Below are 14,787 nucleotides of genomic sequence, written 5' to 3' on the forward strand. Positions count from 1 at the left end.
TCTTTCCGACATTCGAATTTCGTATAGAATGAATTTGAATTTGAATAGAAAAGATTAGAATGGAAATAGAGAATAGACTAGAAAAACAATAGAACAGAATAGAATATAGATACTATATATTTCATTTTTAATTTCTTTTGCAGATTACTAATTGTTTCCATAAGATCTCCTGCAGACTATTAGCATCTATTTAAATTTTTTGCAGATCTCCTGCAGACTATTAGTATCTATTTTGTTTTCTAACCAGATCTCCTGTCCTGCAGACTATTCGCATCTATTTTTTTAGCAGATCTCCTGTAGACTATTAACAGCCATTTCACTTCTTTTTTTTTTTGCAGATCTCCTGCAGACTGTTAGAATCAATTTCATTATTTTTTTGGAGATTACTATTTATTTCCATCAGATTTCCTGCAGTATAATAACTAATATATTTCATTGTTTGCAGATCTCCTGCAGACTATTAGCATCTATATATAAAGGAAATGGCTGTTCTAATGCAAAAAAATAAATAAAAATGAAATAGATGCTAATAGTCTGCAGGAGATCTGAAAAAAATGAAATAGATGTTAATATACTGCAGGAGATCTGCTGGAAATAAATAGCAATCTGCAAAAAAAAAAGAAAAATGAAATTGATTCTAACAGTCTGCAGGAGATCTGCAAAAAAAAGAAGTGAAATGGCTGTTAATAGTCTACATGAGATCTGCTAAAAAAGAAATAGATGCTAATAGTCTGCATCAACTTTTCATACTTGCAGTGTACCAGTGCAAAAAAAAACACACATCTTATTTCATTTATATCTATGGCATTTTGAAACTTTTATTTCCCTGGACACCAGCTGACTTTGTCCCAGCACTGGCTGCAAGGGTCCACAGTGGGATTTGTCTCTAAAGGTAGATTCCCCACCACTGTTCAGACAGAGAGTGGGGGAGCTGATAAACATGTTAGGCCCTCCTGAATGAATACAGTGAGCAATCAGTACCTAATTGCTCATGTGTTCATTCATCGCTGAAGCATAGTAAACTGTGTTTACTATACTTCGGCTTGTGAATTAATATAAAGTTGCTTAACATACTTTTATTCATGCATATGCAGTGCAGCTGAGGCTGCAGAGAAAGGGAATGAGGACTATATGTCTTCAGTTACTTTCTCTGTCTCAAAATACTGACAGCGGAGCTTATACTGGGGGACAATTTGACCTGGGAGGGGGAAGGATTATACTGAGTTGCAGACTACCTATGGGGGATGTACTGAGCTATAGACTGTTCTGGGGGGAGAATACTGCAGGACAGACTAACCATCTGACTTAGGGAGGGGGGTAATGCTGGGAAACAGACTGACCTGGGGGGATTATACTGGGGGACAGACTGACCTGGGGGAATTAAACTGGGGACAGACTGAGCTGGGGGGATTATACTGGGGGACAGACTGACCTTTCGGCCATTCCCACTGTTTATTACGGTGCCGCATTACTACTCTTAGGTCTTTTACAATTCTATAATGTATACTGCAAAACCAAAAAAAAAATGCTGTGTGCTGCTGAAGTGTTCGAGTTTGGCTTGACGTAAAGGTGGCAACCCTACTGGAAGTCAGATCCAAGGCCTCTTAATGCTTGTCCTACTCCAGTAGCATATTGTGCTACAGAGCCCTGGAGGGAAACTGTTCATTGGAGACCACATTGAAGTTGGCTTCCATCTTCCCCAGTACCTTCATATATGTTCAAATCAAAGGACTTTCCAATGACCTCAGGAACTCTACCTGGGTTTAAAAGAGACAAGCAATACCGTCACCTGTGCCATGTCAAGTACTTTGCCTAAATACTCCAGATCTTCTGTCGGAACCAATGCTGACTTCTGAAGATATAGCACCCAGCTGAAGCTCTACAGGACTTGTACCACCTGCTTCACATCAGCTTTTGATCCAATTGCTCCCTGAGAATCAGGGCATCCAGGTACCAAACAATGGGGTTATGCGGGGTCCTTAACCCCAGGACCAGAGCCAACAACTACGTAAACACTTTGGGAGCTGTAAAAAGGTTGAAAGGCAATGCCACAAACTGGTAGTGGCAATCCTGGACTGTGAAGCACAGAAACCATTGGTGAGGCTGGAAAATCAGATTGTGCAGGTAAGCATTCTTGATAACTGCTGAAACCAGGAAGTCCCTTCGAAGAAGCGATGTAATTACTGACCAGATTCCAGGACTCGAGGAATTCAGTGAAACCACCAAGGTCTAGAATAGACTGGATGCCTTTGGCTTGAGAAACAGAAGTTGGTATGAATAACTCTCAGTTTTTGCTGATGATACATAGCTAAGGAGAGTAATAACCTCACAACAGGATATAGCAACTTTACAAGAAGACCTTGATAAAATAGCATAACAACAAGGCAAATGAGGTTCAATATCGGAAAATATAAAGTAATGCACTTGGGCAAGGTGCCAAAAATACAAATGCAAGTCACATGCTAAGGGGGGAACCTCTGGGGGAATCAAAGATGGAAAATAATCTGGGGGTTCAAGTAGATGGTAGACTCAGCAATAGCATGCAATGCCAAGCTTCAGCAAGCAAGGCCAGCAGACTATTGGCATGCATTAAAAGGGGTATTTATCCAAGGGATAAACCTATAATTCTACCACTTTACAAAATCCTGGTTTGGCCCTATCTTGAGTATGTAATCCAGTTCTGGTCACCAGTCCTCAGGAAGCTGGGTGCTGGGACTGGAGAGTGTTCAGAGAAAGGCAACAAAGCTAATAAGGGGGGTGGGGGATCTCAGTTTTGAGTAATGGCAGTTTAACTTTGTGTAGGGGGATCTTTATGGTTAGACCTTTAAGGAGGTGGAAATCAGTGGTAAGTATTGATAATTTCAAAAAACCTTTAGATGGGCATGTCTACGAACACAATATACAGGGATATGCGATCTGGTAGAGACACACATATATATATCATACCATACATACACACACACACACACACACACACATACACGTATACACACTCACATATGCATACACCCTCACTGGTTGAACTGGATGGACTGGTGTCGTTATTCAACCTTACATCCTTATGTAACATGGATTTCAACTATTAGTTTGATTCGTTTTTGCAATACTACAACTCCATTAGAAAGATTTTGGCACATCAAAAGGAAAATAGATTACTCTGTTATTGTAATAAATATAATGCTATCTTACCTGAAATGGGGACTGGCTGTTGTAGTTTTTTATTTCTTTGTTAGCTCCTCTGAAAAGCAAAACGCGCGCACAACTGTCCTGTAGAACAAACCAAAAAAAAATAAAAATTGTTGAAAAGAAAATCAAAACACTTCTACAATGAAAACTGCAGTTCATAGAAATAATGCTCTGTTGGACCTGGTAATCTCAAACCATGCAGAGTGTATTACTAATGTTCAGATAAAGGAACACCTGGGTAGCAGTGACCATAACATGATTTCATTTGATGTTAGCTGTAAGCAAAAATCGCATACGGGAAAGATAAAAACACTTAATTTCAAGAGAGCAAATTTTCCAAGGAAGAGGGCTGCTCTCCAGGACTTAGACTGGGAGAAAATATTGGCATCAACGGGCACAGAACAGAAATGGGAATTCTTCAAAAAGACTGTGAACTCACTGAAAAGTATATTCCCATGGGCAATAAGTTTAAAAGGCTAAAATTAAAACCCATGTGGCTCACGGCCAAGGATAAATAAAAAGAAAAGAGCTTTTAAAAAATATAAAAATGAAGGAACACTAGTGTAATTTAAATGTTACAAAGAATGTAACAGAATATGTAAAAGGGAAATCAAGGATGCAAAAATTCAAAATGAAAGACAGATTGCAAAAGATAGTAGGACAAACCCCCAAAAATTCTTCAAATATATTAATAGTAAAAAGATCAAGTCTGAGCATGTAGGCCCTTTACAAAATAATCTGGAGTGGGTGACTGGGGACAAAGGGAAGGTTAATTTATTAAAATAATTAAAATAATACATTTCTTCAGCTCTGTGTATACAGAGGAGCATGGGGGAGCTCATGTCCATAATGGGGGTGGTAGTGACACAGCCCCAAATCCACAATGGCTCAAAAGTGATATGGTCCAAAAATATTTGGACAGAATAAAGGTGGATAAAGCACCTGGACCTGATGGCATCCACCCACGGATCCTAAAAGGATTCAGCTCTGTAATTTCAAAGCCGTTGTATCAAATTTTTAGGGACTCATTAATGACAGGAATAGTACCACTGGACTGGCGCAGGGCCAATGTGGTGCCTACTAGTGATGGACGAACTTCCGACGGGACGTTTCGCGAACGCGAAACGCGAACGGACACAAACGTTCGCGAAAACGACCGTTCGCCGCGGGCTCCATTGACTTCAATGGGAGGCGAATTTCGCAAACCTTTAGGTCGAATTTGCGGCCACGGGGTAATTATTAGGGGGTAGCACGTAGTCCCACCACCTGGACAATAGCATAATACATGTATGAGGTGAATTTGGGATCGATAACTACAAGCATTTTTTTTTTATTTGGGAAATTGTTCTGACAATTCAGGACTATGGAGCTAATGAAGGCAATGGAGGAGAGGGAAGGTCAGGGACCAGGGTAGGCAAACAAGAGGGTGCAGGAGATACAGAGCACTGACAGCAGCACCGTAATACAGAGCACTGACATCAGCACCGTGACATACAGCGCTGACAGCAGCTCCGTGACATACAGCGCTGACAGCAGCTCCGTGACATACAGCGCTGACAGCAGCTCCGTGACATACAGCGCTGACAGCAGCTCCGTGACATACAGCGCTGACAGCAGCTCCGTGACATACAGCGCTGACAGCAGCACCGTGACATACAGCGCTGACAGCAGCTCCGTGACATACAGCGCTGACAGCAGCTCCGTGACATACAGCGCTGACAGCAGCTCCGTGACATACAGCACTGACAGCAGCTCCGTGACATACAGCGCTGACAGCAGCTCCGTGACATACAGCGCTGACAGCAGCACCGTGACATACAGCGCTGACAGCAGCTCCGTGACATACAGCGCTGACAGCAGCTCCGTGACATACAGCGCTGACAGCAGCTCCGTGACATACAGCGCTGACAGCAGCTCCGTGACATACAGCGCTGACAGCAGCTCCGTGACATACAGCGCTGACAGCAGCACCGTGACATACAGCGCTGACAGCAGCTCCGTGACATACAGCGCTGACAGCAGCTCCGTGACATACAGCGCTGACAGCAGCTCCGTGACATACAGCACTGACAGCAGCTCCGTGACATACAGCGCTGACAGCAGCTCCGTGACATACAGCGCTGACAGCAGCACCGTGACATACAGCGCTGACAGCAGCTCCGTGACATACAGCGCTGACAGCAGCTCCGTGACATACAGCGCTGACAGCAGCTCCGTGACATACAGCGCTGACAGCAGCTCCGTGACATACAGCGCTGACAGCAGCTCCGTGACATACAGCGCTGACAGCAGCTCCGTGACATACAGCGCTGACAGCAGCTCCGTGACATACAGCGCTGACAGCAGCTCCGTGACATACAGCGCTGACAGCAGCTCCGTGACATACAGCGCTGACAGCAGCTCCGTGACATACAGCGCTGACAGCAGCTCCGTGACATACAGCGCTGACAGCAGCTCCGTGACATACAGCGCTGACAGCAGCTCCGTGACATACAGCGCTGACAGCAGCTCCGTGACATACAGCGCTGACAGCAGCACCGTAAGCAGCCCCAGGAGGAAGTCAGCACAGCACAGGGATGGTGTGATCCCCTCATAATAAGAACCCCCAGGAGGAAGTCAGCACAGCACAGGGATGGTGGGAGCCCCTCATAATAAGAACACCCAGGAGGAAGTCAGCACAGCACAGGGATGGTGGGAACCCCTCATAATAAGCAGCCCCAGTAGAAATATGACACCGCTCAACCTCTTCAAAGAGGAGGGTAGGGGCATATAGTACGGTGTGCTTTTTTGGGTCAGGGAAGTGAGCCAAATGAATTAAGAAGGTCTGTGTGCTTGATTCCAAAAATTGTTTATAGACATATACATGGTCTACTGATCACATGTGTTGAATTCCTCCGAGATCCATGCCTCATTCATTTTTAGAAATGTGAGGTAGTTAACACTGTGGTGAGCTAGGCGAGTACGCTTATCGGTCACAATCCCCCCTGCTGCGCTGAACGTCCTTTCGGACAGGACACTGGATGAGGGGCAAGCCAACAGTTCGATTGCAAATTGGGCAAGCTCTGGCCAGAGGTCAAGCCTGCCCACCCAGTAGTCTAGGGGTTCATCACTCCTCAGAGCGTCCACATCGGCCGTTAACCCAATGTAGTCGGACACCTGACGGTCTAGGCGTTCCCTGATGCTGGATCCGGATGACACCTGTCGATGGGTCGGCTGAAAGAATGACCTCATATCCGAAGTCACCAACACATCTTCAAACCGGCCTCTTCTTGCAGGCGCTGTTGGATTGGTACCCGCAAATCCTTCTCTGGGAGTGGGAATTGCTCCTCTGCCAGCGCACGCAAAAGCAGAATGCAGCATTTCTCGAAGCAAGGCCTGGAAGTGCTGCATTCTGACAGCCCTCTGCGACGGCGGTAACATTTCCGCCATTTTGTGTTTGTACCGGGGGTCTAAGTACGTTGCCACCCAGTACTGGTCCTTGACCCTCATGCTTTTTATACGGGGGTCCCTATTAAAACACTGGAGCATGAAGGCCCCCATTTGCACTAAAGTGGAAGCGGTGTGGTGGCCTGGCTCCTGCTCATCATCCAGGATAATGTCGTCCTCTTCATTCTCCTCTCCCCATCCTCGCACAACAGGGATCCCAGAAAGGTTTAAAGCATGCTCTTCTTGCTCCTGCTCATCCGCCCCGGCACCATCCTCCTCTGACTCCTCATCAGACTCCTGTTGTTGACTTGTCTCAGATAGAGTAGCCCCCCCTGGGAATTCATCCAGCATTGCGACTTCCTCATCTTCCCGCTCCTGCTCCTCCACAGCCTGATCAATGACACGACGCAATGCACGCTCCAGAAAGAAGGCATAAGGTACCATGTCACTGATGGCGCCATGGCTGCGACTGACCAGTTTGGTGATCTCCTCAAATGGCCGCAGAAGTCTGCATGTGTCGCGCATGAGCAGCCACTGGCGCGGTGAAAAAAAACCCAGCTCCCCAGAACCGTTTCTTTCGCAGAGTTCATACAGGTAGACGTTAACTGCACGTTTCTGCTGGAGCAGCCTATCAAGCATATAGAAGGTTGAGTTCCATCGCGTCGGGCAATCGCAAATAAGACGTCTGACCGGCAGATGGTGTCGCCGCTGAATGTCAGCAAGGCGAGCCATGGCCGTGTAAGATCTTCTGAAATGGGCCGAGATTTTCCTTGCCTGCCGCAAGATGTCCTGGACCCCAGGGTATTTGACAAGGAATCGCTGCACGACCAAGTTTAAGACGTGTGCCATGCACGGCACGTGCGTGATTTTGCCCTGTTTCAATGCGCTAAGCAGATTGGCACCGTTGTCACACACCACTTTACCAACTGTCAAATTGAGCGGTGTTAGCCACTCATCTGCCTGTGAACGCAAAGCTGAAAGGAGTGCCGGGCCAGTGTGGCTCTTTGCTTCCAGGCACAACAGACGCAGCACGGCATGGCAACGTCTCACCTGGCATGTGGAATAGGTTCTGGGGAGCTTGGGCGGTGCAGTGGAAGAGACGCTAGCAGCGGAAAAGGAGGAGGCAGCTGAGGAGGAGAGGGAGGAGGATGGAGTAGGAGGAGGAGAAGAAGAGTCAGGCCTGCATGCAATCCGTGGCGGTAAAACCAAATCTACACGGGTGCCACGGGTTACATGCTTGACGGCCGTCAGAAGGTTCACCCAGTGGGCAGTAAAACTGATATACCTTCCCTGCCCGTGTTTGCTAGACCACGTGTCTGTGGTCAGATGTATCTTGGCACCGACACTGTGTGCCAGAGATACATTCACTTGCCGCTGAACATGGCCATATAGCTCTGGGATGCCCTTCTCTGAGAAATACTTCCTTCCTGGGACCTTCCATTGTGGTGTTCCAATGGCCACAAATTTGCGAAAGGCCTCCGAGTCCACCAGTTTATATGGCAGTAGTTGGCGGGCTATGAGTTCTGACAAGCCAGCCGCCAACCGTTGGGCAAGAGGGTTATCCGGCGTCATCATTTTTTTACGCTCAAACATTAGGCCCACGGAAGCCTGCCTTTTTGCAGAAAAATGTGAGCTTGGCGTGATGGAAGGTGGAGTGGAGGACAATTGTGAGGAGAGAGGAGAAGGAGAAGTAGAAGACGAGGCTGGACGGTGAGAGCCTGCAGTGTGGCTTTGTGTGTTCCGTTGCTCCCACTGGGCTCGGTGATGGCTGCTCATGTGCCTTCTTAAGGCGGTCGTCCCTAGGTGAGTATTGGGCTTACCGCGACTAACGCGTTGACTGCAAAGATTGCAGATGGCAACGCTATTGTCAGCAGCGGACACGTTAAAAAAAGCCCACACTGCGGAGCCATGTGCCGGTGTCCTGGGAGCGCCAGATGTGACCGTACATGGTCGATGACTCGCTCCTGATACATTTGCAGTCTGCTTTGTCCCTGCTGTGCAATGTAAGTCATTGCTGCTTCTCCTCCCTATCTGCTGGTCCATATCTCCCTCTGAACTCCCCTCCTCTTCCTCTCTTGTGGGCACCCACGTGACATCACTAGACACGTCATCATCAACGTCACCTTCCCCACCGCTATAAGTAGAGTAGGCAGCAACACCGGGGACCAACCTCCTCCTTGGGCTGATCTGGGTACTGGCGTCAGACTGCTGAGTAGCGCTTGTTGCTACCTCCTCTTCCTGATCCAATACCAAGAGTGGCTGCGCATCAGAAATGTCCTCTTGATATGGATCGGAAAATAATTCCAGTGACTCAAGCGGAAGGTATGTGGTGGTGGTGGTGGTGGTCGTGTTGTTGGTGGTAGTGTCTTTGGGGGTGCACATAGCAGAGAGTGAAGAAGAGGGTGCAGATCGAGAGGATGAGGAGGGTGCAGAAGAGTAAGGCTGAGCGAGCCACTCAACCAAGTCTGGTGCATCCTTTAAAGTAATTGAACGCACCTTCTGCAACTTCCCACTTTGGCTCAAGCCTGTTGCTCCTGCCCTACCCCTACCACCCCTGCGGAAGGGCCTGCCTCTTCCTCTGCATGTCATTTTTTAAATGACCCTGTGACAAAACTCTTAGTCCCTATACCGCTGAAGGACTGCTGCAGTATAGGTGAGCGGTCAGCAGTGGTGCACGTCAACCCTATCTATTGTGGACCGATAGCGGTCCTTACAGAACAGCAGACTGTACCGCACTCAAGCCTATGTACCGTAGCACCCTATACCAAGTTACCAGTCCTTATAAGAACTTTTGTGGACCAAGCAGGTTGTGTATTAGTGTTTAGCAGACTGTACGTCAGTCCCTATACCGCTGAAGGACTGCTGCAGTATAGGGCAGCGGTCAGCAGTGGTGCACGTCAACCCTATCTATTGTGGACCGATAGCGGTCCTTACAGAACAGCAGACTGTACCGCACTCAAGCCTATGTACCGTAGCACCCTATACCAAGTTACCAGTCCTTATAAGAACTTTTGTGGACCAAGCAGGTTGTGTATTAGTGTTTAGCAGACTGTACGTCAGTCCCTATACCGCTGAAGGACTGCTGCAGTATAGGGCAGCGGTCAGCAGTGGTGCACGTCAACCCTATGTATTGTGGACCGATAGCGGTCCTTACAGAACAGCAGACTGTAACGCACTCAGGCCTATGTACCGTAGCACCCTATACCAAGTTACCAGTCCTTATAAGAACTTTTGTGGACCAAGCAGGTTGTGTGTTAGTGATTAGCAGACTGTACGTCAGTCCCTATACCAATGAAGGACTGCTGCAGTATAGGGCAGCGGTCAGCAGTAGTGCACGGCAACCCTATGTATTGTGGACCGATAGCGGTCCTTACAGAACAGCAGACTGTAACGCACTCAGGCCTATGTACCGTAGCACCCTATACCAAGTTACCAGTCCTTATAAAAACTTTTGTGGACCAAGCAGGTTGTGTGTTAGTGTTTAGCAGACTGTGCGTCAGTCCCTATACCGCTGAAGGACTGCTGCAGTATAGGGCAGCGGTCAGCAGTGGTGCACGTCAACCCTATCTATTGTGGACCGATAGCGGTCCTTACAGAACAGCAGACTGTACCGCACTCAAGCCTATGTACCGTAGCACCCTATACCAAGTTACCAGTCCTTATAAGAACTTTTGTGGACCAAGCAGGTTGTGTATTAGTGTTTAGCAGACTGTACGTCAGTCCCTATACCGCTGAAGGACTGCTGCAGTATAGGGCAGCGGTCAGCAGTGGTGCACGTCAACCCTATGTATTGTGGACCGATAGCGGTCCTTACAGAACAGCAGACTGTAACGCACTCAGGCCTATGTACCGTAGCACCCTATACCAAGTTACCAGTCCTTATAAGAACTTTTGTGGACCAAGCAGGTTGTGTGTTAGTGATTAGCAGACTGTACGTCAGTCCCTATACCAATGAAGGACTGCTGCAGTATAGGGCAGCGGTCAGCAGTAGTGCACGGCAACCCTATGTATTGTGGACCGATAGCGGTCCTTACAGAACAGCAGACTGTACTGCACTCAGGCCTATGTACCGTAGCACCCTATACCAAGTTACCAGTCCTTATAAAAACTTTTGTGGACCAAGCAGGTTGTGTGTTAGTGTTTAGCAGACTGTGCGTCAGTCCCTATACCGCTGAAGGACTGCTGCAGTATAGGGCAGCGGTCAGCAGTAGTGCACGGCAACCCTATGTATTGTGGACCGATAGCGGTCCTTACAGAACAGCAGACTGTAACGCACTCAGGCCTATGTACCGTAGCACCCTATACCAAGTTACCAGTCCTTATAAGAACTTTTGTGGACCAAGCAGGTTGTGTGTTAGTGATTAGCAGACTGTACGTCAGTCCCTATACCAATGAAGGACTGCTGCAGTATAGGGCAGCGGTCAGCAGTAGTGCACGGCAACCCTATGTATTGTGGACCGATAGCGGTCCTTACAGAACAGCAGACTGTACCGCACCCAAGCCTATGTACCGTAGCACCCTAGACAGACCAAGTTACCAGTCCTGATAAAGAGCTTTGTGGAACAAGTGAGTTGTGAATGATTAGCAGACTGCAGCAGAAGGGCAGCAGTCAAGTATAATATTCTTTCTATATTTGGAAGAAAGAATATTATACGTGTACAAGCCTATTACCGTACCACTGATACCAGTCCTGAAAAGAACCTTTGTGGAACTAATAGTAACAGCAAGTCTTTAAAATTATCCTCACTGCCTGACACACTGCTTCCTGCCTGTCCCTATACAAATTGGCAAAAAAGAGTAGGCTGGAACGATTAGCTGGAACAGCTCTTTTGTGGACCTGATAGTAACAGCTAATGATGATGATGATGATGATGATGAAGAAAGACTAATCTGGCTGAGCTGTCCCTAAAATAGCAGCATACAGCGCTCTGTCCCTTTATCTAAACTGACAAAAGAAACTCAGGCTGCTGACCTAACACCTATACCAGTCCTGAAAAGAACTTTTGTGTACCAAATAGCTAGCGTTTTCTCTGTCCCTACTCCACACAGGATCCTTTCCCTACAGTGACAGAAGAAAGAATGTAAAATGGCCACCGGATCGGGTGTATTTATAGGTTAGGGGGAATGTCCAAGTGTCCATGAGCTGTCATGTCTCAATTGGTTGTCCTGTAACACATGATAAACGTGTCACGAAAGGTTAAAGTTCTTGTATACATTAAACACGTAAGTCCGCCGGGGCGAACGACGGAAAAAGGCGTTCGAACCCGCGGACGGCGAAAGTCGGAAATTCGCCGCGAAACGACCGCCGGGCGAACCGTTCGGCCATCACTAGTGCCTACATTTAAAAAGGGAACAAAGTCTTTACCAAGTAACTACAGACCTGTTAGTTTAACTTCTATAGTTGGGAAGATACTGGAGAGATTAATAAAAGACCACATAGACGGGTTCTTGCAGGAAAAAAATATTTTAAGCAACAGACAGCATGGATTCATGAAAGACAGAAGTTGTCAGACAAACCTGATTTATTTTTATGAGGAGGTAAGTAAAGCCTTGGACAGAGGGGTGGCGGTGGACGTGGTATATGATTTTGCAAAAGCGTTCGATACAGTGCCGCACACACGGCTCATGTGTAAGGTAAAGTCTACAGGTTTGGAAATATCAGTTTGTAAATGGATAGAAAACTGGCTAAAAGACAGAATTCAGAGAGTAGTGGTTAATGATTCTTACTCTGAATGGTCTAAGGTTATCAGTAGTGTACCCCAAGGTTCAGTGGCGGGACCCTTACTTTTTAATATCTTTATAAATGATATTGGGTCTGGGATCAAAAGTAACATTTCTGTCTTTGCAGATGACACCAAGCTATGCAGTGGAATAACGTCCTTACAGGATGTCTCTAATTTACAAGCCGACCTCAATGCTCTGTCTAATTGGGCGACTATGTGGCAGATGAGGTTTAATGTTGATAAATGTAAAGTTATGCACTTGGGGGCTAAGAATATGCATGCATCATACATTCTAGGGGGAGTACAACTGGGGGAATCCATAGTGGAGAAGGGTCTGGGGGTTTTGGTAGATCATAAGCTCAATAATAGCATGCAATGCCAAGCTGCGATTTCCAAAGCGAGCAAAGTGCTTTCTTGTTTTAGGAGAGGTATGGACTCTGGAGAGAGAGAGATATAATTTTTCCCCTGTTCAAATCATTAGTAAGACCTCATCTGGAATATGCAGTTCAGTTTTGGGCACCAGTTCTTAAAAAGGATATTGGGGAACGGGAGAAAGTGCAGAGAAGGGCAACCAAACTGATAAGAGGCATGGAGGAGCTCAGCTATGAGGAAAGATTAGAGGAACTGAATTTATTCACTCTTGATAAGAGGCGATTAAGGGGGCATATGATCAACATGTACAAATATATAAGGGGTCCATATAGTGAACTTGGTGTTGAGTTATTCACTTTACAGTCAACAAAGAGGACAAGGGGGCATTGTTTACATCTAGAGGAAAAGAGATTTCATCTCCAAATATGGAAAGGTTTCTTCACAGAAAGAGCTGTGAAAATGTGGAATAGACTCCCTGCAGAGGTGGTTCTGGCCAGCTCAGTAGATTGCTTTAAGAAAGGCCTGGATTATTTCCTAAGTGTACATAATATAACTGGGTACTGATATTTATAGGTAAAGTTGATCCGGGGAAAATCCGATTGCCTCTCGGGGGATCAGGAAGGAATTTTTTCGACTGCTTTAGCAAATTGGTTCATGCTCTGCTGGGGTTTTTCGCCTTTCTTTTGGAACAACTGTGGGTATAGAATTGGGTATATGGGATTGTATGAACTATTATTATTATTATTATTTTTTTGTGGTTGAACTGGATAGACTTATGTCTTTTTTCAACCTGACTAATTACGTAACTATGTAAAACCAATAAGATTCATTATGCACGTTTTAAAGGAAAAAATGTGGGGCCAGCGAGCATGTACTTGCTGTGGAAAACAGGTATTGTCAGAAATAAACTGGCCCAATGGAGATGGCTTTGAAGTTAAGCAATGTTCATCTGTAAGGCTTCGTCTCCAACAGACAAAAGGTGCATCTGGGTCCCTTGTAAGGTGTCAGGTATCAAAAAAGGGAAAGTTACAACTGTATTTGTTATAATAATTTTCTCTAATCCACATTTTCACCCCTCTTGAACTAACCTGCACTAACACCTTCTGCCCTAGCTTCTTACTATACTTGTAATATTTACTTCTCCTGAAGCACAAATCTTAAACACTGGCTGTACCTATGCGCTGAGACCTCAGACTTGTATGGAGCCATCCTGGGAAGCAGCTATAGCATCCAAAAGATGTTTTTATTTTCTTTGCCCCACAAGAAGAAAAAATTGCTAAGGCATGTTTAAGAAAGTGGAGTGGGAAGTGTTGATGCAGGCAAGGGTGGGCAAGCTATTTGTACAGTCTGTGCAGCTGTACAAAAGCCCATGTATACTAGATGTGGGTCAAATAGGTGCTGGTAGGTGAATCAAGTAGGTGCTGACATGACACCCTCTTGGTGTCATGTCAACCTGGATACTGATTACTTAAAAGTCAGGGGAGAAACATTAGGTATTTTCATGATTCTCCAAGTGTAATTTATTATGTTCAGGTAGTATAGGTCAGCAAGTACCTTCATTTCCTACCTGACCAGCACTGAGACATTTTATTTTGACACCATTTAGACTGAAAGTGTTCATGCTGCTTACATTTTGAACCCAATTGCATATTATATACTGTGAAAGTTTTGAGGGTATCCCAAGGGCCACTCTTCACCCACATCTATACACTGCAAAGAAGTCCTTGCACTTGGGCAGTGGTTGAATTCAGAGCCAAAGAATTGTTCTCATACAGGGGCCTTTAGTGACTTTGTCCAGCATTAAGAACAAGTGAGATCACAAAGATTGGGGGTGGATCGGTATAGCTTATTATAAAGGTAAAGTTGCCCTTTAATGCCTCTGTAAAGAAGGTGCCCTACATAGGTTGGACTTGATGGACTTTTGTCTTTTTTCAACCTCACCTACGATGTAACTATGTAAGGGGGGCTACATAGGTGCAATGCTACTTTCGGTTGCCTTGCTGTTCATACTCTCAAGCTATTATGTTAATTCTAAAAATGGCTCATTACATGACAGTTTGGGTAATTGCAGTATCACTTA

At 46.0% G+C, this 14,787-nt stretch overlaps 1 protein-coding gene across 8 annotated transcripts in view; it reads right to left on the bottom strand.

Moving 5' to 3' along the window:
* SHANK2 (SH3 and multiple ankyrin repeat domains 2) overlaps positions 1–14,787 on the bottom strand; it is a 1,084,923-nt gene that overhangs the window by 698,601 nt on the left and 371,535 nt on the right. For all 8 annotated transcript variants that reach the window (XM_077462543.1, XM_077462526.1, XM_077462535.1 and 5 more), the window contains exon 9: positions 3,190–3,267. In XM_077462543.1, coding sequence (XP_077318669.1) covers positions 3,190–3,267 — 78 coding nt within the window. The remainder of the gene's footprint in view (positions 1–3,189; positions 3,268–14,787) is intronic.

The sequence above is a fragment of the Lithobates pipiens genome, unplaced genomic scaffold, assembly GCF_037356315.1.
Source record: "Lithobates pipiens isolate NorthernLeopardFrog02 unplaced genomic scaffold, aLitPip1_a1.2 Scaffold_10, whole genome shotgun sequence".
In the NCBI taxonomy this organism is placed as follows: Eukaryota; Metazoa; Chordata; class Amphibia; order Anura; family Ranidae; genus Lithobates; species Lithobates pipiens.